Source organism: Esox lucius, chromosome 3 (assembly GCF_011004845.1).
Source record: "Esox lucius isolate fEsoLuc1 chromosome 3, fEsoLuc1.pri, whole genome shotgun sequence".
Lineage (NCBI taxonomy): Eukaryota > Metazoa > Chordata > Actinopteri > Esociformes > Esocidae > Esox > Esox lucius.
The window spans coordinates 12,845,867-12,867,255 of record NC_047571.1 but is presented as its reverse complement, the minus strand read 5'-3'; the positions used below and the strand labels follow the sequence as shown (position 1 = coordinate 12,867,255).

The 21,389-nt window shown below is 37.6% G+C and overlaps 2 protein-coding genes across 3 annotated transcripts; one reads left to right on the top strand and one right to left on the bottom strand.

Annotated features, from left to right (window-relative positions):
• Window positions 1-201: 201 nt before the first annotated feature.
• On the top strand, window positions 202-10,923 carry cnpy1 (canopy FGF signaling regulator 1). 2 transcript variants are annotated; one of them, XM_010894039.4, is made up of 6 exons: window positions 202-515; window positions 3,729-3,831; window positions 5,225-5,340; window positions 8,461-8,670; window positions 9,588-9,684; window positions 10,762-10,923. In XM_010894039.4, the coding sequence occupies exons 1-6, from the start codon at window positions 339-341 to the stop codon at window positions 10,800-10,802; spliced, it is 744 nt and encodes a 247-aa protein (XP_010892341.2). In that variant the 5' UTR covers window positions 202-338; the 3' UTR covers window positions 10,803-10,923. The 2 variants fall into 2 exon arrangements, with proteins under 2 accessions (XP_010892341.2, XP_010892342.2); XM_010894040.5 differs by lacking the exon at window positions 202-515 and adding an exon at window positions 527-715.
• A 4,296-nt stretch (window positions 10,924-15,219) lies between these two features.
• Window positions 15,220-20,247, bottom strand: en2b (engrailed homeobox 2b). The gene is made up of 2 exons (XM_010894038.4): window positions 19,399-20,247; window positions 15,220-17,332 (listed from the first exon to the last, which is right to left on the bottom strand). Exons 1-2 carry the CDS (start codon window positions 19,862-19,864, stop codon window positions 16,995-16,997), a joined length of 804 nt encoding a protein of 267 aa, XP_010892340.3. The 5' UTR covers window positions 19,865-20,247; the 3' UTR covers window positions 15,220-16,994.
• Window positions 20,248-21,389: the final 1,142 nt, after the last annotated feature.

Sequence of the window (21,389 nt, the reverse complement as noted above, 5' to 3'; positions counted from 1 at the left end):
CAGAGGCAACAATGACATGCACAACTGCACATTCCTGGACTACGTATATTCCATTAGGTTACAGCTAATTATGTAACAATGTAGCCAAATCGCGAGTAATTTGATCAGCTGTACACTCGGACTGCCCAAGGGCTTGACTGGGCTACATAGAGTACATTTGCCTACAGTACTCTCAAATATCCGCTCGGGTGCTTCTGACCCACGCATATGTTGAAAGTGCTGCTTTAAAGATACTGAAAGTTAAAAGGGCAGGTTATTAAGTTAATGCGCTGCAATTAGGCTACAAATTATTCAGTTCTGTCACTCACGAACACGCTTTATTAACAGCTCAAAAGGTTATGGTTTTCATCCGGAACGCACCTCAAAGCAACTTTACGTCAGTATTCTCAGACTGTCCATGTTCTCTCAGTAGCGAACAGGCATTGGATAGCTGTATTGAGCATAAATACCATTGGCTCACTCAGCTGTCACTGTTGTGTTTCCGGGCTGAACGTGGCAACGTCTGGACAAAGCACGTAAGTAGACACTATCCACTAAGGTAATGGGATCGTGTTTCATTCAAAATAGGTGAAGATTAAAAAACGAACTTCAGTTTAGCCATTGGTTTTATGTTCTGTCAGCAACCGCATCGTTGTCCCTCGCTTCTGACTTAAAAAGCTTTTTACCATACTGAAAAAGTTTTACCTCATTCGTACACACCTGCTGGTTGAAACAGGTAAGTTTATGTCTAGCCGACGGTTTATTGCAAGCAAGGAACATGATATCTGACTGATTAAATTGCTAGAAAATGTCAGGGTAACATACTTACTCTGGCTTTGTAATGGTATTGCCCTGCGTACGCTACAAAAAGTCTGTCAGATATCGTATGTTGTTTCTCAATGCTGTATTCACATAGGCTTTGCATTTCACTGTTTTCAAAGCACTTACAGAGTAATGCCTTCAGAACGGTGTCAATCCTATGTTTGTCAATTAGAGCAATTTTAACTAATTTAACTACAGTACTACATTCACTTTTCAGTGTTTTGCATACATTTGTATTAAAAATAATCAGCCTCAGAGCTGACTGGTGCAGTGGTGTAATTGGTCTGATAGCTGCATAATTACAGCAATGAGTTAGAATCCAGTTCTCAGCATACAACATTCACAGGGGTCTTGTATAGGTAAATTGGATCAGCACCATCTGAGGTTGGTGAGGTGGATGTCAGACAGTTCACTTGTTTTTTTAGCTCTAGCAACTCCTTTTGGCAGGTTGGGTGCCTGCAAGCTCAATTGTGATTGTTGGCTGAGGAAGACTCAATCAGTGGGCAGTGTGATAACATACGCTTGAAGTATGCATTGTAGGACACGTCTTGATCTTTGACTCTCCCAAACCTTTCCCAAAGCTTTATTGCTTATTGGAAGTGACTACATGTGGATGGTCTGGTGGTCTAAGCCATTGACACCACCTCCACCACATGCATGAATCGGCATGGGCTTGGAAACCAGCCCTCAACCATTTGACTCGTCCTTGCACTGTCTTGCCTATTTTTCCAGCACTATTCTAAATATTCAATAAATACAAAACAAACTTCACTAATACGCCTTAAGGTCAGTTAATCAATATAAGTATACCATGAAAAAAAAATTGTTGCAAGATTTTTGCATTTGTTGCAAACTGTTTTGCATCCAAGAGAACATTTACTCCAAACACTCTTCAGCGTGGCATTAAAGCTTTACATTTTTTCTTTACTCCATAAACAGAAGTTATCATTCTGCTTTATTATAAAATATGTTCTTTACAATCTGAGAAGTGCATGGATCACATAATGCGCATCCATAAATTCCTGGCTTCTCCAACGTGTGTGTGTGTGTGTGTGTGTGTGTGTGTGTGTGTGTGTGTGTGTGTGTGTGTGTGTGTGTGTGTGTGTGTGTGTGTGTGTGTGTGTGTGTGTGTGTGTGTGTGTGTGTGTGTGTTAGGTCTTACTGAACGAATGGGGACCAAATGTCCCAATGAGTATAGTAAAACCAGAAAAAATTGACCTAGTTGGGACCTTTTGCCGGTCCTCGTGAGGCAAAAATCAATTTCTGGTTTAGGGTCAAACTTACAATTGATTTTATAGTTAGAATTGGGGTGTCTTCAAGGTCCAGGCGTTGTTGGTTAAGGTTAGGTATTACATCTAGGTAAAGTTTAGGCATAAATGTTACTTTATTGAGGTTAGGTTTAGGGTTAGATTAGGGTTAGGTTAAGCTTAGGGTAAGGGTTAGATTAGGGTTAGGGATAAGTTTAGGGCAAGGGAGCATGCAATTTCTATTTTCTGTTCACCTTGAGGGTAGCTGTACAAACGTGTGTGTGTGTGTGTGTGTGTGTGTGTGTGTGTGTGTGTGTGTGTGTGTGTGTGTGTGTGTGTGTGTGTGTCTGTATTCTTTCTGACATGTTCACACTATCTATGGCTAGGTTAGCAACTATATAACAGTACTGGTGATTCACAGTTTTCTCCTATTCAGTATTCACTGAAAATACATCACTGGAAATATTAAGATTGAATAATACCCTAAGGAACTTGTGTGACTGGCTTACAGGGGAATTCAGATTTTTAACCAACAAATCTCTATATTTGATGTAAATAGCTCGTTATGGAAGTGTCCTGATATTTTTTTTGTTTTGTGTCATTTTTGATGTTTTATATATTTAAGGAACTTACCCCAACCAAACAGTTTATATTTTCCTTGCTTAGCTATGTGAGGGCAAAATATAAAAGTAACATTAAGGCTTAGGAAACACCCAATTGGTTATACATCCATTTAGAAACTACTGATGACATTGTCATTCTAAACATTGTTATAGGTCTATTCCATTTTGTTACTTTCTCAAGTAAGACCTATCAATCCATTCTAGCAGCATTCCTCACAGCTGGAGGGATAACACTTCAGTCACACAGAATCTTAATGAATATAATGTTGTGGATAATGTTCAGAATGGGTCAAAAATACACATGTGACTTGTAAAATAACTTTCCATTTGTATGTAATGTACCGCAGACATTCTGTTGTGTATATCTTTTTGTCACTTAATTTCTTCTGTTCAACATCTACCTGAATCACAAGGAGTTTTTTTTCCCTTCTAGTAGAACATTTTGGGTGATGTTGTTTTAGGGTAGCCACACATACTCACTTTGTCATTGTTGTTATTCAGTATTTGATTTTGGTATCTTTCTTGAAACAAATTGAAAATTACTTTTTTTATTATTTCTTTTATCAAATCATCTACATAAATTATTTAGTTGTGTAATTTTTTATTTATTTTTTACATCCATTTCTATTCTGTTGGTGTTGCCAGAACCAGGTTGTCTTCCATTTACTTTCACTATTTTACAAAACTTCTCAACACCTAGGTTTTGAAGTTCTGTTGATGACGTGCCTTGTGACCAACCCTTTTAAAACCTTGTGAATAGGAAGACAGTTCTTTTTGTCCCATTTTAAAACCTGTTTTACTCAAGCTCTGTACAGTTCACTTCATGTAGCTCCTTCGAGCTCAACACATTCTTGACAGTTTGTGAAAATCAGTTCCCTGGTTGTTTTGTTTTTGTTGTTAAAGTAAGCAACTTTTACAGTAATTTACCTCCAACCCTGATTTCAGAAATTTACTCTTGCTATATTGACTTTGACCGGCTCTGAATGGCAATGCCTTTTTTAATTTGAGTAATGAATTGGCTTTGCTTGCCTGCTTTATACATATCTCTTTCCCTCAGGGTATGAATATGGTAGCATGGATTATTCAAATTGCCATGGTGGCAATGAGTATCTTAATCGAAACTGCTGAAGGGAAAAAAGACAAGGTGCTGTATTGTTCAGGTAAGTTGGATGTTTATTTGTCCACTTATATGTAATGCAGCACCTGTTGATAATCTTTTCCGACTATAAAGTTGCATAGTGAAGCACCGTAATAAACAGTTGAAATTTTGTGAAACAAAATGTCTTCTATGCTTGTTTCCTATCATTTGACCTGCCAAAGCGGTTTTGTCCAGTTCTAGATGTTATCTTTTCTTTAGTCAGGGGTTGCTTAAAAAATAAAAGTAATCAGTGTTATCATCCAATTTTGTTTTAAAAATAATAATAATAGAAAATCTGAAAAAGCTGTTTTTGTACATGCAATGTAAAACATTACTGATAAAGTGTAAAAAGGTTAGAAACATTTGATATTTACAATGGTTGTTTTCCATCTACATACCAGAGTGCAGCAATATGGAAAACAATGTTGTTGTAGTGTTTTCAATTTTCAACTCAAAACAGTCTTAGTAGTTGTTTAAAGCTAAATTAAATTTGCTGAAAGGCAGCTCATCCATCATTGATGCACTATCAGACATTTTGGTCCTTTGAACACAACAGCGACACCAACACTGCAGTCTTCCCAAACCTTGGAATCATCCTTGCATGACTATGTAACACTTGTCAAGCTACCGGTGTAAACTCTCAGCGCAGTATGCCATTAGTGCAGCCTACTGTGCGTCATAGCATCAATTACATTTAAAAAGCTGTTCGAAGCCCTCCAGGCATACAGTCTGACATCTGGCATGAAAATACTGTACAATTCTTAGTCAGGCAATACCCCCATTGTAGGTCTGGAGAAAAAAAAGCCTAAAGCCTCCATTTTGAATGAAAGAATGGCTGGATGCTATCTAACTAAACCATTCACAGTGTTAAAATGCTCATTTACTTTTGTGTTGATATAATTATTTATATATTTGGAGGACTTCATAAAAATGTCTTTAACAGTTACCTATATTTTTACAGGAGTCTTACATATACCTATAGAATTTTTAAGATTTACTTTGTTAAAAAAAAAAACCTAGCTGAACAGAAGTGTTTTACGTATTATTTTATGTTTACTTTGGTTGGCTACTGTCCCGCCTCTCTTTCAGCAAAAATACCCTGCTCTGCATTTCCCCACTGTCACTATCCAGTATTGCATAAATAGCCAGAAAATAAATCTTAACAAAAAAACATTGTACATGTATATCTATATATATATCTCTATCTTACCAACAGTTTTGTTTACATCCTGGCTTATTTCTTTTTGTTACTAATGTACACCCTGTCATACCTCAAAATTGTGATCATTCGTTTAATCGTCTGTCAAGCTAATTTCATTTGAACACTTTTTTTATTTTAATTTTCTTGACTTATGGGTATACATGCTTTATTTTCTAGTGAAGGAGTGTATTTTACTAATGTGTGTTTCTTTTAGCATGCAGGGCTGTTGTTGATGAGCTCAATTATTCAATCAGTCAGATTGATCCAAAGAAGACCATTCACGTGGGAGGTTTCCGACTCAACCCTGATGGAAGCCTGACCGATAAAAAGGTAGAGCTACCTTAGTTGAGGCATGTTTGAATAATATTCCACATTGCACTTCACTGAAGGAAACATTTCTTAGTACACAAGGCTATTGATTGTACATCCTGGAAGTAAAATATTTAATAATTTATTAATTTGAGATTTGATGGGAGCCTCATTCATACCATTAAAGAAAGCATATTTAGTATTGATACTTGGCAACACTAGGCCCAATGGTTTAATAGTTGTACCTGCTTTCCTCGACTGTGAAACATCCCGGGCAGAAGAAAAGATATGCGTTATGCGATATGCATTTCAGTTTATTAAACTGTTCCTGTGGCTTACAGTAATCAAGTGTTTCACCTGCAAATGCTCAATCTAAAGTTTTCTTATTGCTTAACCCTATGGAATAAAGGGGATATTTAAACCACAGCTTTTCCTCTTTTCCTAACCAAGTGTTGTTTTAGTGTGAAGAGGTCAGACCTGCTAGTGTTCCAGTGTCCTATTCTCACTGTCCAGGGACCTTCATTAGCTGCTCAGCTCCCCTATTGATCTCAGGGGTTAATCCCCTTTTGATCGTAATTGATAGCTAACAACGTGCTGTTTATTTAGCTAGGCTCCTTGTTGTTTTCCCTCTACCCCATGGATATTTAAAGTTAAGTTTAAAGTAAAAGATGTTAAGATATTATATTTCCTAAATCCCAATATGACTCCACTTCTCCCATTGATGTTGGTCCCATTCAAACCTTCCACAGGCATAGGATTAGAAACATTTCAGAGTTGGGTGGTTTTAGTCTAGAAGTATCGTCTTGACCTTCTCTTGCCACGTGATAATAGTTTGTGACATCCGCTTGTCTCCTTCCTTCCTGTCCATTATGCTCAATCTATGCATCAGCTGTGTATGTCATATTCACAGACTCCCATCAAGTGTTTCCTAAAAGAGGGTTCACTTGAAAAGAAATGCTAATTACAGTTCCTATACCCCAGTGAGACTTGTTCATATTCCGTTTGGTTTGCCCTCCAGCCGTGGGGGTGTGCCTCCGCAATATCCCTGTTGTTGTTAGTAGAGAGAGACAGAATGCAATGATACAGCTCCACTGTAATTACCTAATCAAATTGAACATTCATAGCAGAGGAGTTAAGCGTCGAATGACTCGGTTCGGTATCACAATGCTCTGAACAGTAAGCACACTGACTTGAGAGTGAAACTGCCTACAGACATGGCCGCTCAACCTTTTTGATGAACTCAATTAACGCCCTTTTTCATTTTTTTTTTAAACTTCTCCTTAATAACCCAAGGCTCCCTCCCCCACCTCCGCTGCACCCACTGGCTTTTGACCCCGTCTGAATCGAGGCGGGGGGGGGGGGGGGGGGGGGGGGGGGGTGACCGAGCTTAGATGCCATCATTGGAGATTTGCTGCTCTTAAGTCTCCTTTGCTCTCCACAGCAACCAGTGGGGATCCCTGAAGGCGGCAGTGACGCCAGCACCAAGTTAAACCTGCAACGATGAATTATCAGCCCAGAGACATTGAACTTAGTTGAATAAGTTGAATCGAGTTGTTCCATTTGTGTATGTACATGGAAAGGGTTTAATTAATGTATTCATCCTCAATGAATGTTTCTGCCTAGAGAAATAATTACTGTCCCCCTCCATTAATAGACACAGATTCTGGATAGTCACGATAAAGGTACACGCAGCAATTTTATTTTTTTATTGTTAATACATATTTTTCCTGTTTTGAAAATGATTCACTGTAAACGGTTTCATTAATAAGTTCTAGTTTTGATTAATTTGTGTTTTCATTGGACCATATCATTCACACCAGAAATTGAAAGGCCCTTTCCGCGGTGTTACAATAATGGCTGATTTTCCAATGGGAATTCAATGGAGGATAGCATCCCTGAGAAGTCTTTTCTCTGCCAGGCCTGCAGTCCCCTCTTCATTCTTCAGGAAAAGTGTGATTGACAGGCTCCTTTCAAACCCCTCAGACTGGCAAGGAAGGAATTTAATTCCACACCATTTTCAGGATAGCATGATAAGGATTCAGCTTGAGGTTGGACTTTTATTATTTGGTGATTTATTTATTTTTTTATGTTTGAGGCACAATTTTCGTAACAATTAAGTTAAGATCTCATACATATTCATAAAATACACCTATGGTGTAAAGAAATAATCGGAATAGTGAGATATAAGGTTCACAAATGTTCACACAAATTGCTGCTATGGTTGACTGCAGTGAACACTTGATATTGCAGTTTTAGTTTTGAATCGACTTACTTGTTGAGGTGGTCAAGTCCTTCCTTTTTTGTGGTAGACCATCCACAATGTTAACTTGGTTACATATCTGTACATTCAACCAGGTCCCTGGCCTTTACATTGAAAATAGAAATGAGCGACCGTGATCAGGAAGAACTTAGCAGTACCTTTTTATCTTATTTGTGAGCAGATGGCAGTGAGCCATGGAGCCCCTTTGTGTCACTAAGAGTCAGATATATAAAAAAAAAAAAAAAGAAAAAGAGGTGGGGGGGGAAATGCTTCTATAATGTAATCAGTGAGGCCGGAAGGGTCCGTACCACGGCTGAAAGGGGACAATAGGGTCAGGGATATATCTACATTGCACAAAATCCAGTTCATCTGCAATCCGCGCCCCCCCTTCCCTCGCCCAGCACCTTTTGACCAGGACTGACAAGGAAAACGTCCTGCTTTGATCATCGGAGGGTGGAGGAGATGAACCGTCAAAAGGGACCAGAGGATGAGACTGAACTGTTTAGCCTGCACTTGGCTGCTCCTTAGCTCAGCCCCCCCCCCCGCCCCTTTCAATGCCCCCCCGCCACCACCCTCTTCCTTCTCTCCTTCCGGGGAGGCCACGGGGTGGGAGCATAGTGCACCTTGACCTGTCTAGACACCATTGCATGTTTTGTCCTGTTTCCAAGGGGAAGGGGTATACTTCTACAGGTTAAATGTCATCGGTCCAGCATAGGGGAAGCAGGGGTTGTTTGTGTGATGGGAATGGAAGCTAGGGGTCACCAACATGACCCGGAGGCATCCCAAGGAACATCATCGAACTGGGCTCAAACTCTGTTTGTAACAATTAGATTAAACTTGATTTTATTTTTATATGTTTTTTTTAATTTTTTTTTTACCAGGTCCCTCTTGCTAGATCTGAGGCCAACTTGAGTGAGCTCCTGGAGGGAGTTTGTGATAGCATGAGTGACTATGCGCTGCATGTGGATCCAGACACCAAGAAAAAACAATACAAGAGGTTTGCTCCAAGAGGTTCCGACACTGGGGATTTTCCTGATTTTAACCATTTCAAGTTTGATGGTCCAGAGGGATCCAATTCCCTAAAGTTTGCGGTAAGGTGGCAACCATTTCATCTAGTCCTGTTTCTATAACATATTCACTCATGCTATATGCCATTACGTTTGTACTTTACATTTCAGATTAGAAGTAGATAAACAATTTCTGCATGTCCACGTTATTTTCAAGTATTACCTTTTGTAAAGTGTGTAATGATATTGGTACAAGAGAAACTGGTTTTGGTGGGGGGGGGGGGGGGTTAAACGAGGAAAATCATTGATTTTAAAGCATATGAAACACCTATACTATGGCCAATGATATCACCGCTTATTATCTGAAAATCCAGTTCCATTTGTGATAATTGTGCCTTGACTTATATATTAGTCCTTATATGTTTACATATATTGTCCTTTCACTAATTTCAAAACCTAGGTCCTTCTACTACTATCTTTTATATTTAAGATATCACCAGAATCTGTAAAATATAAAACCATTTATTGAAACAACAAGATATAAGTATGCATTCGTCTTTTTCCATTAATATTCTTATTATTATTATTATTATTTTGTAACTGTTATTATGATTATTAATATTCGACATTTAATCTGGATGTTTTTCATTCAGTGGCTTAAGTCTACGTGTTAATCCAAAACGCTGGCACAAATGCATTTTTCTTTTTTCCATTTACAATGATCTTGCGGTCTTGCATGTAACTTTAATATATTTAGGATGAAGTTAGCCAACCCCTAAGCCAACAGCTCTCATAGATGTGCATGTGTGTGGATTCGCCAATCGTGTCGCCTGTCTATGTTACATGAGTCATCCAAGATGGCTGAACGGCATGGCGAGAGGCAGTGTGCCTCATGGTTGTGCCCACTATTGTGTGAAAAGACATGCTTGCTAACCTCTCATGTGCGGAGAGCCTGTTTTTGCTGTCTGTCTGGTGGCAACCCATCCCGTCTTCTGTTACAGTGTGAAAGCATTGTGGAGGAGTTGGAAGATGATATCCTCTCTCTGTTTGCCAAAGAGACTGACCATGTGGTCGACAAGTTATGCAATGAAGTATCAGGTACGGTTTCAGACATGGTGTGGTTTCTCTTTCACAAGGCTTCCTGTTGGCTCCTTACTAACGCCAGTTAAGCAAAATAACCTTTATAACACCACCATTGGGTTTCTATTTGATATTCTGTGTATGATTGTGTTTCCATTACTAAGTCTTTTTGCATGTACATATAGTAACTGTAATGGCCTTTGAATAGCTTTAAAGAATAGAGGAGATGTCTTGTGAATGTGACATTTAAATGCATTTTTTTTCTCCCCCTGTTTACTTAACTGGGAATACACAAATGATTATGTCTCCTAAAAAAGGATATGAAAGTGTTTACAATCAATCACTAACTACCTTTGGTTACACTTTATTTGGATAGTCAAAAGTACTGTAGATGCGCTACAGATATTCGTACTATTAACAAATTATCAAAAACAAAGTAAATGCTTGCTATGTTTAAGATTAGGGTTAGGTTTACAATAAATAAGAGTTAGGGAAAGCAGTAAGGTTAGTGATAGGATAAGGTATTAGGTTAGTGTTAGTAGATCGACTATTACAGGCAATCTGTAGAATACTTTACAGACAATCCAAATAAACTGTTACTCTACCTTTTATTGCAGCTTTATTTGTAGTGTCATGATTTCTCCCTTATGTAACTGTCGTCTCTCATCCGCCATTTTGTTTCTACACTTAAGTGAGTGTTCTTCAACAGAACAGCTTAAAAAGCCATTATTGTTATTCTTGAGACTTCATAATTACAGCCTCAGAAGATAATGTTGTGAACCTATATGGTTCTGACACTTCATTTGATAACATTTTCTTTTTTAAACAGGTTTGTGGTGATAGGGTAGGCTGATAGTTTGACTGGCACATTTACTGCTGTTTTATTATCTTGGGTATTTGGAATCAATATTTTGAATGTAAAACCTCAGTGCGTGTGTGTGTGTGTGTGTGTGTGTGTGTGTGTGTGTGTGTTTTCATTAAGTGTCATTGCAATACATGGTGTTGCCTACCAGATGTCAGCAAATATTGATAGCTATTTTCAACAGGCCATCTGAGAAGATGGCAGACTAATTTCTGTCAATATTTAATTTCCAGATCACTGTAGAGATACCACATTCCAGAGTGATGAACTATAGTTTAACATGCATCTCTGCCGTGGATGATCGGACCAGTTTATATTTTAAATGAAGAAACTATGCCTAAAGGATTTTGTCAGTCAACTTGAATACACTGAAATAAAGTTTTTGTAAATGATGATGCTTGACTAACATTGTCAAATTCATTCATGAGAAAGTCTGGTGGATTTCTTTAGTTAGTCGTATGAACGTTCAGACAGGTGCTGCTAGAGGAGGAGGTGGTACTTGAAATAATAATACTATGAGTGCAAAATAAAATGGCTACGTCTCAATGTGCAGTGATCAACCTTGAGAGACAAGGAGGAGACAGCCATGGGGGAAAAAAAAAAGGGCTGCCATCCTAAAGGCAAGATGAGCTGAATCAGCAATTCTTGACACTTTTGGCCTTTCACCTTCATCAGCTGATCAGTTGTAGAGTGCTTGTAATGTAGCTTCTAAATCGGTTACTTACACAAACCAACTCTTGGTCCAGAATTCAGTCTTTGGATAAGTGCTTGATGGGTTGTATTTAATATGCACCATGCATTCTGGGTGGAGGAGGGAGCAGGTTCTTCATTTTGATATGAGCAGTCCCCTTATGTCCCATTTTCTATCCAACAATAACATTTCCAGTCTTTGTAAACTTTATTTTGTGATCTGAAATATGGGCAAGTGTGTCAAATGTTATTTATCCCCCACCCCCTTTTTAATTGATCTATTTTTTTTTATGTATTATTTTGTACTTTATTTAACTTGTGTGAAGATATGGCCTATTTCTTTATAGATCAGAACATGTGATAAGTGTATTTAAAGGGAATCCTCTGTTGTCGAAAAGCTGCATTTTACAACATGTTTCTGAAGTACTGATTGAATTACTTCCTCCAGAGATGACTTATTTGTGCTGTATGCGAGAGTAATGCCAAACCTGGGAGACAATGTACATGTTTGGGTAATGACCCTCTCTACGGCATTCAGTAAAAGCCTAGTCAGCTTTAGTCATGTCACATTTTAGGGATTTATGGAGGCAATGTTTTACACAACATTCATTTCAAACTTTTCTGTAAAAAGTTTTGAAAAACCAATGTAGGGGTCAAACATTCAAAAGCATTGTGTGATTAGAAAAAACCCTGTTGAGCAGATGGTTACATCCAGTATATTTCATTTTCATTATCATCAGGAATGACAGCATTTTGCCCTTACTTCACTTCCAGTTCTTTCAAAACAAAGGTCTTTAACTTGTTGCATTTCCATAGAATCTGTGTGTTTGTGGTTTCTTCTGGCTTAAGAATGTGTCGGTGTTTCTTTGTGTGCATAGCTGTCTCTGGATGTCTAGGGCTTCAGCTTAACTTCATGACAGATCAAGGGTTACCAAGGTACTGTTGGCAAGGGGCATCACAGTGGCGGGACAAACTGGACCACTAAATGCTCATTTCCTACGCATGTTAGTGCCTGAGAGGACTCCTGGAGGGGTGTTGCCTGATTAAATGCATCCCCCTCACAGGTAATGAGGACAATATGATAAACCGTTTTGTCAAATTTCTCAAATGCAATTGCACTGGTCCAGGAAGACTATCTCATTCAGAAATGTTGGGAAAGTGAATCTTTCCCTTACTCTCTATAAAGTTCAGTCACTCAGCTGTGGCATTAACTTGTATTCTAACAAGATTAAAATATATTTGTCCTGGAGATTAGCATACTTAAGTCCTCCTTTGCCTTTTCGGTAGTGGTAGTGGGCTTTGATCTGTGTTGCGTGGCAAGAGCCTAGCTTGGGCCCAGCCATTCCAGTGCCAAGTGTGAAATTAGCCTGATGTCATCCCCATTCTTCACCTTATACATCTTTCACCAGCTTAATTATATTTCCGCCACAAAGCCCTAGCGCTTCATTCCATATTCAAGTTTGACTAGGAAGCATTTAAAAACCCTGGATAAATAACTCTGTGGGGGGAAGGGACAGGATGGATCTTTTGTTTAACAGACACACGAGGCATCAATACTTTCTGATATGTATTTTCATTCTTGAATCAGACTGCCCTTTGCCTCTGGCAATTGGAGAGGTTAAATTTTATGACACGGGATATGTGAACTTATGATAACTAAGATGTAGGGCATTCTATTTCTTTATTGTCTGTTGTAAGCATCGGAATGTGGACATACTTTTAAGGGCTTTAGAATGGAGTGGTCAAATCATTTGCATTTTCATGTCTAGATGCAGAGAACTAAAATGTGGCAGAACTTTCTATCTAAACTTTCACTTTCATCAACATGAACAGTTATCCAGGAACCTGTCAGGTAATTGATGCAAAATATAAATATTTAATGATGCTATGGAAAGTTGACGGACAGAACAATTTCCAGGGTGGGCATTTTGGTCAAAATGTACTTAATTAAATGAAATTCCTTTTCAGGGACATGTTGAATTCTGAGGTGTAGAAGTAGTGATGTTAAAGAGCCACCTGCAACTATGACCAAGGGCTTTGACCTTCATCGGGGTCTCCCAGCCACAGACTCCATTATTGAGGAACCAACCGAGTAGCTGGGCGTCTGGGGGGCACCGGCTTTTCTCAGCCCAGAGAGCTCATCAAGTCAGTGACCGTTGGGCGTTACTTCCACATACAAGCTGGGCAAGAATAGAAATGCAGATGAGGTTCTGGGGCATTGAGGAACAGGTCAATGCTGCGAATGGTGCGCACAGATAGCTCACCCTGTTTTGTTTGGATCCTTTTCAGGTTTTTGCTACTTTCTATACGTGTTTGAGAGCATCAGGTAATACTTAGAGCGCAGAATGTTGCAACCTACTTTGGTGACTAACTTCAGCCTATTGGATGATGTCTGACTTGTTTGGATGTGATGTATTTAAAATCATCTGTATACTTTAGTATGATCATATTCAAGGGGTGTATTGATGTTTTGGATGCTCCTTAGTTTATGTATCTAAAAGAAAAGTATATTGTTGATAAGTGACTGTTGTAGGCAGAAACTGGTGATGAAATAGTTTTCAGCATACTGTTATTGACTTTTTTGTAACCAAGGTCTCTGATGTAATTCATGAGGATGTGCATTTTATTGAACCTGCTAGATTTAATGTTTCCATAATATTATAATATTAAATGTGTTATCTGCTCTGGGTATGTTTGACAAGGTCAATGATTGGGATACTGAGTGAAATGGTGTTTGTGGGATTCTTGAGACACTTTTGAGGTCATTAGAGCCCATCTAAGCACTTTCTGGGAAATGAGGGGGGGTGAATGGTATAGCTTCCCTACATTTTAGCATTTGAGATGCTGATTCTTTATGTTAAGGTCATAAGCAACTCTACTTGGATCTTGATGGCTTGCATTAAGCAAGGCCCACTGACCTGAGTAATGGAAACATGTTATGACATTGGTATGAGTGGTACATTTTAAATGAGGTATACTATGTTGCATATACTGTAACTATGCTGAATACAATGTTGTGGTGAAGCTTGGTGCGAGGTCATGTCAAACTTTTCTTTGTGGTCCAAATGACTGTGTAGTAGTTTGCATTTACTGAATAATTTTAAAGTAAGCTTGCCTGGGGAAACCAACAGAAAAGTTGTCCGTTGTCCATTGTCATCTATACAGATATTTCACCTAGATACCAATTTTAAAAACAATTTAATCTTGAACAATAAAACTTTTTTTTAAAGCAATTTGAACCCTAAACCATTCACATGAAAGTCCTGCTATACTTTAATAAATATGTAGTGTTATGTTACTGTTCTGTGTCATCTGTTGTACCTGGTGTTTGGACATGACGCAGTAACTTTACATTTCTGATAATCTAGTATACTGTACCTTGGACCATAAATTGCTTATTTAAATGAAACCCAAAGGAAAATGCAAGTGTCTTTATGATTATTACTATAATGTAATTTCTATTTAAACACCACTTTATTATTACACTGTAAAATAGAGTATTACCATAGTGCATTAAATATTGCATTTTCCATTGTAAGTTAATTTAACTGATGACCACCTACCAATAGCAAATAACATGCAGTCATACTCTGTATGAAAAAAATAAACTGCCAGATATATGTCCATTGAGAACCAGCCCAACAGAAAAAACGCATGGGGCAGGCATGGTAACAAGGAAATTAACTTGCATATATGAACACCAATTACTTCGTGGGAAGACACTATTTTGAATTGGTTTTATTGTCCACATTTTGTTCTATACTTTTTTCTGGATGAAATTCTCCTTGCTGTAAATTTTACCTTCAAGACAGGCCACTAATTGTTATGCAAATTGATATTCGGTTATTTCAGCACATGTGGTTTGGCTATATCACATGTATGCTTTATTCCAAAATTAGCTGTTTGTAAATTAACAGAGTTGGTCAGCCTATTACAGCACTGATAATTGGCGTGTTAATTGTTTATAAGCACGACAACAAAATAAAGGATTTAAATGTGTGTTAGTATTCTTGTGGTTTATTTACTTACGGTTAATTACACAGTTATGATACAAATTATTTACATTTGTTTCATATGAAAGAATACTGAAAGAAAAATACAACCCAAACTTTGTCCTTCGTTATACATATGCTTAAAAAGTATGTAAATTCACGTTGTAGCCAAATACCATCTGTAATGGCAATAGCCCATTCCTGATATAAACATTGAATGTGTTATTTAATTGTAGCACAGTACTCATAGAAAAGTTCATTTACAGAACTTTTAAGGCATTGTGTTTTAAGTTTGGATTTTAATTTACACACACTTAGATTAACAATAAAAGATCATTCACATCATAAGACCACAATTTGGTATGGATACAGCAACTTTTGTCTCATGATATACAGGTGACAGATTGCAGCTTTCATGCAAAGGCCTCTAAACGTTTCATTCACAAAAAGAAGTTATTGCAAGATAAATAAGTTATGTAAACATTCCAGTGCTTCATTGCGAGAAACAATATGGCCGCTTAGTCTATGAGTACTGTTTATAAATATGATTTTTTTCCCCCCTTCAAATTGCAAAATGTATTTAAAACTATGGAGAGCATGGGTTATTTGATAAGCCAACCTTATACAGTATATCCGTTATGACATCCAATAACACTTCTTTACCGCTGGAATTGTCCGTAAAGTAGGCTAATGGTTGAAGTGAATACATCGGCTATGGTTTGTAAAAAAAAAAACTCATTGCTTGGCACTGAAATCCCGATTTGAGCGGGGTTACATTGGATTGTGTTGGTATGTGGAACTGACCCAAAACGGTTGAATTTCCATAATAATTCCAAATGGTTATCTGTTCAATTCAACAATGTTTTCCTCCACCCGCCATTCTCCTCTATTAAACCATTGGATATGAGCTATACGCGCGCATAACTTGAACTTTGAGTTGCAGCATTTGTAACCAATGGAACACTTGCATGAAAGTTTGTCTTACGCGCTTGCATGCTAGACAAATGTAGCGGTTTACAAAACAGCCTACTGCTTTGTTTTTCTTGCTAGCTGTTACAAGAGGTCCTTTAGTGAAAGTTCAGTTTGTCTACATTCCTTTTATGCAATTTATTTCAATAGATTGGGTGAAGTTTAAAGTAGCCTAATTTATAGGCCTAGGCTATTGAATATATTATGTATTTATTTTCATGAAATCTCAGTCTCATAACAACACATCTAATCAGAGCTGATCTATTTAGATGAATGCATTGATATGTAATGTTCACGACATATCTATAGTTAATGCAGAACTTGAATTCGAATATAAAAATGCACTGTTAGCAGATAATACGCATAATTCAACGCCTATTTTCACTCCATATAAACTCAGACAGGCTGCATTTTTACAATAAACAAAGGAACCTCGGACATTTTCAACATGAACATCAAAATACAAAAAGGAAACGGTGTGATAAAAAAAGAATTCAGACTATAAATTCACAGTTTCCAAAATGCAGCAGAAAAAATCTTTGGACTTCAGCATGTTTTCACTATTTCAGTCGAATGTGTCGAGGAAAAAAACTTGCTATAAAAACTAAATAAAAACCAAAGAAACTTGTATGCTTATGAAGCATTCAAGTTCCAGGGGAACATGGCGAAAGTGTTACAACACAAAATGTTTAACCCCTAGGCCTATATATACACAGAATATTGCAAAATCCTGTCTCATTCATAAGTTTTAAATATTTGCTGGTATTTTGTACAATGGCCCTATAAAGTTATGTATTGCATTGTAGTCTGTTTCATCAATCGCTGTCTGATTTTTCATCCTTAGATGAAGATGTGGCATGATTGTATAGTCCCTGTGCCATTAGGTGCAAGGCTAACGAGTTTTTATTCCCGGTAGCCTTCTTTATTTTGGCCCTCTTGTTTTGAAACCAGATTTTAATTTGAGATTCGTTTAGGCCGAGTTCTTGTGCTAGACTTTGCCTTCTCTGTTCAGTCAGGTACCGATTAGTCTGAAACTCCGTTTTGAGTCTCTGGAGCTGTTCTGCTGTGAAGGCCGTTCTGGGACGCTTGTCATCCTTGCTTGGAGTAGTCGTCGGCGTTGTGGTCGACTTCTTTGGTTTACGAGATCGTGGCCCTGTAGATTAAAACCCAATTAGTGGTCAGACTTTGAAACGTACAATAACTATGCTTTGAACGTCCTCAAAATGACCACTAATGTTTGATTAATATATGACCAGTAATGTTTGACGTGATATGATGATCTTTACTTTCAGTCACTGGAAGGCTATGTGTTGTAGTCTAACAGGCTAGAATTTGCCTAATAGGATAGCAGTAGGCTATAGTAACCAAGGAGGCTGGGCCTTTCGTTGCAGGCTATTAGAATAAGAATTGTGTGGGCATTAATATTACCCAAATATAGTCACAATAACCTATTATTGTGGGGCCAAATTGAAGAATATAGAGTATTCTGAAAGGATGCGGGGTTTTGTGTGCATGGGAGATGATGGGTGGGTGTTGATGGGGGGTGGGGTTTGAAGGAGGAGGTATATGTGCCTCTTTCGCGCTGTTACCATAGGAACTACATTATAAGCTTGCATTTTCCATAAATGTGTAATGAATACCGTGAACATTTATTGAATATCAACAGTTTTTTTTAGATGCATTCTAGACCAAATAAGAGAGATTCGCAGATAAACGCTGATTGGCTTCACAAAAGCATTTCAGTGTCAGCCTATTATGAACAGTCTACCTTCCAGCGAAAGATATTTTTTCGTACACCCCCCCGCGCACACAAAACATATTCTCCCTATTCTGGAATGACATTTTTTATACCGTTTATTTCGTTACATGTACATGTTAAGAGACCAACGTAAAAATAAATAAACAAAAAAAAAACACTTCAAACTTTTTTGGTTGTAATGGAACTTTCTATTGTTAGGTTGCTATTTTCAAATTGTTCAGATAAGTTCATGCATTCATTCAATAATATACATATAGGATCTACACCCTACATTTATACCACGATGGAATATTGTCATATGACTTCATTTAAGTGCTTCTATGTAGCTGTATGGAAAGTACCCCCAACAATGATAAATTAAATCGCTGTTACAAATTAAATAAATAAACATATACATACAGGCTTAATTGTTATTTTGTTACAATTTGATGTTAATTTACTTAGAAAATAAATCAACAGCCCAAAGCTCTGAATGAAACAGAAACATTCGGCGGTTTGGGCCAAACCTGACCATAGCCTAATAATCACAGTCTGTAATAATAAGCGCTTATATTAGGCCAAATATACAAATGTGTGAACCGCTTTAGATGAAAACTAAAAATATAATATACCAAAAACGATCTTCAAAATGCGTGTTTTTTTCTTCGTCCATGTTTTCTCTCCAAACGTTCTCCAAAAGTCTGATTGCACGCATCTCATTTCGCATACGGAATACACTTTTTGCTTCGCTCCATTGTCAAAAAAATATGCTAATTAAATATTAACAAAGACTAGTAAGGAACAATGGCGTTAAACTAGGTTTCAGTGATGGTTCAAAAGTTGCTTTACAAATATAGGACAACTGCTTTAATATTTCTAATACTTTCAAATACTTTCTATCCTTTTTTTCGAAGAAAAGTATTGAGTTTCTATTATTTTAATGATTTTACATTTCTCCATAATTCAGGAAGAGACTGCTTGATAATAGTTCCATGGCTAACACAATATTTTTATGGTGATAGACTTATAATAACTATATATATATATATATATATATATATATATATATATATATATATATATATATATATATATATATATATATACACACACGATAACATTGCCTAGTAGGCCTAGTATTCAGTTTGTAACCGCCATTATTATCCAATCAAAATTCTAGGATCATCGAAGTCTTCCTTGGTGTTATGGATACATTCTGAATATTTATTTAAAGAAATGGACTAGCAAAAAAATATTCAGTATTTTTTTATTAATTTCCTGGAAGTAGTAAAACATTTCGAAATGGGCTACACAAATAGACTACACAAAGGGAAACTTTAATGGTTGTATATTGTGGTTGCATGAGGTGGTTTAAGGATATCGTTTGACTTCTTTTTTTTACCAAATGTAATTATATTCAATAGTTCACGGTATTCATTAGTCTAACAAAATAAGCTACTATGACAAATAAAATACGTTACCTGATGATGGTCTATCTGAATATCGTGTACAGTAAACCCAGGCTGGCCAGAGCATAGGTTTTGACGAAGCTACAGAATTGGCTTGAGAACTATCCGAGTCGGAGCTTAGGCACTGATCTCCAATTTCTCCTCGAGGCTTAAGAGGCGCATCTCCAACAAGATCTGCTTTTTTTGGTTCACCTACAGAACGAGAATGAGATGTTCCTTCCCCTGCCACCGTCCCACCTAAGTGCCCAGATTTTGGGGGAAGGCGAGGACTGTTTTGTCGTCCATTGAGGAGATTCTCAGCATAAGTAAAAGTACCATCTTTTCGCCGTCCAAAGTCTGGTCTTAAAATATTGTCAATATAAAAATTGGTGATTCGGTGCGGTTGCTGGTTCCCAGGTGCTTGTAGAGGAAGAATAGCTCTGTTGGACTCTTCGCCCGAATCTTGACGCTCTCCGTTGCGATTATCATTTTCTTCCATAGTGAAATAGGCCTACACAATGTCCAATTCTGGCACCTTTCTTACCCACACAAAAGTAGGCTATGAAATCCGGTATTTGAGGGTTCTAGTTTTTCCTTGATCACGGTTTAATTCAATAAACCGGAATTGGGGAAAAAATTTAATAATTTATTTCTCCTCCAGTATCTAGTTTAGTCTATCTGGTAGTACTAAAAACCCGCCTCTTGCCTTTTCACAAAGAGAAAACATACTTCAAATGAATTTCTCCGCCTTGCTCTGATTGATCTATTTGTTGAGAAACTGGCCTATCATTTAAAATGCTGAGTAGTAGTGGTCCCCTTTCAGAACCAATCTAATCTTGATGCTTCAACTAGTAGATAAAGAGGCGCTAACTGCTCCTGAAATACTTTCACTATGGATTTTTGTCCTCATTTTTAATAGGCTACGAGTTCCCTTAGTGACGTAGTAGTCCGCTCTCCAAGACACGTGCCTTGGTCCAATAGAGTTCGTGAAATATAATCACATGACCGATGACTCTAGAATCCTTGACAGCACTCCCAGCACCCCAACACCTAACCCAATTCCCAAAGCTGTAACCTTTAAAAATAATAAGTACTTGAACAAGTGTTTCTGATTCAGAGAGCTATGACAGAACGTATTTTAAATAATTAAATCAAAGTATTTTCTGATGATTTTTTAAGAATATAGAGAAATCACATTGTGATGGTTCGTGATTCAGAGCGCACACTGCATGTCCATTAAAAGGGTAACTCTCGAATGGGGGAAGGGTGTGAAACGTCAAATGTTTTCACATGTGTCTATAAGTTGTTTGACAAGAATAAGGACGATTAGAACATTAATAACGACGAGCAAACTTTCCGCCAAATACTGTAGCAGTCCCACACAGGCTACTGAAAATGTTTCCAGCTGTGTTTTCCGAAGAAGCACTAGTTGTCTAAGCGGACAGTAGTTGTCTAGGCTACGTTTTTATTTTGGTTATTGCACTTGAAGTAGCCTATATTTCCAATTATATGGGAAGGCAACTTAATATTCGCGTATGTCAATGTAGCCTAATAAAAGACAGTGCGTAAAATAGTAATGTGCCAGTCTTTGGTTACCAACATTAATAGATGCGATATGTACCGTTGTCTAACTACAAATAACAATATTTAACAGACTCTAGGCAATTGTTTCACTTACATATTTTTGCTTGAGTGTGTGGTCATTAGTCCGGTTATTAGCCCAAATCTGTTTGCGCGTAAAAAAGTCCGTGGCACTTTAAGAGGTGGCAATGCCAACAGACTGCTCACTTTCCAAACAGAAGAACTGAAGACTCTTCCCCTTTGGCCCAAGCCGGTGAGTAATGTCCTCAGGTCAAGTTTTCGGCTAAATCAAGTAGCCTAGCCAAAACAGTATAGCCATATTGAATGGTATCATGGTAAAATAACTACATGGCGAGATATTCGCGGCTATGAGTTCTTTCGATTTTGTAAGAATACGAAAATGAACTATAACATTATCTGTAAAAAATAATAGAACATGTCCA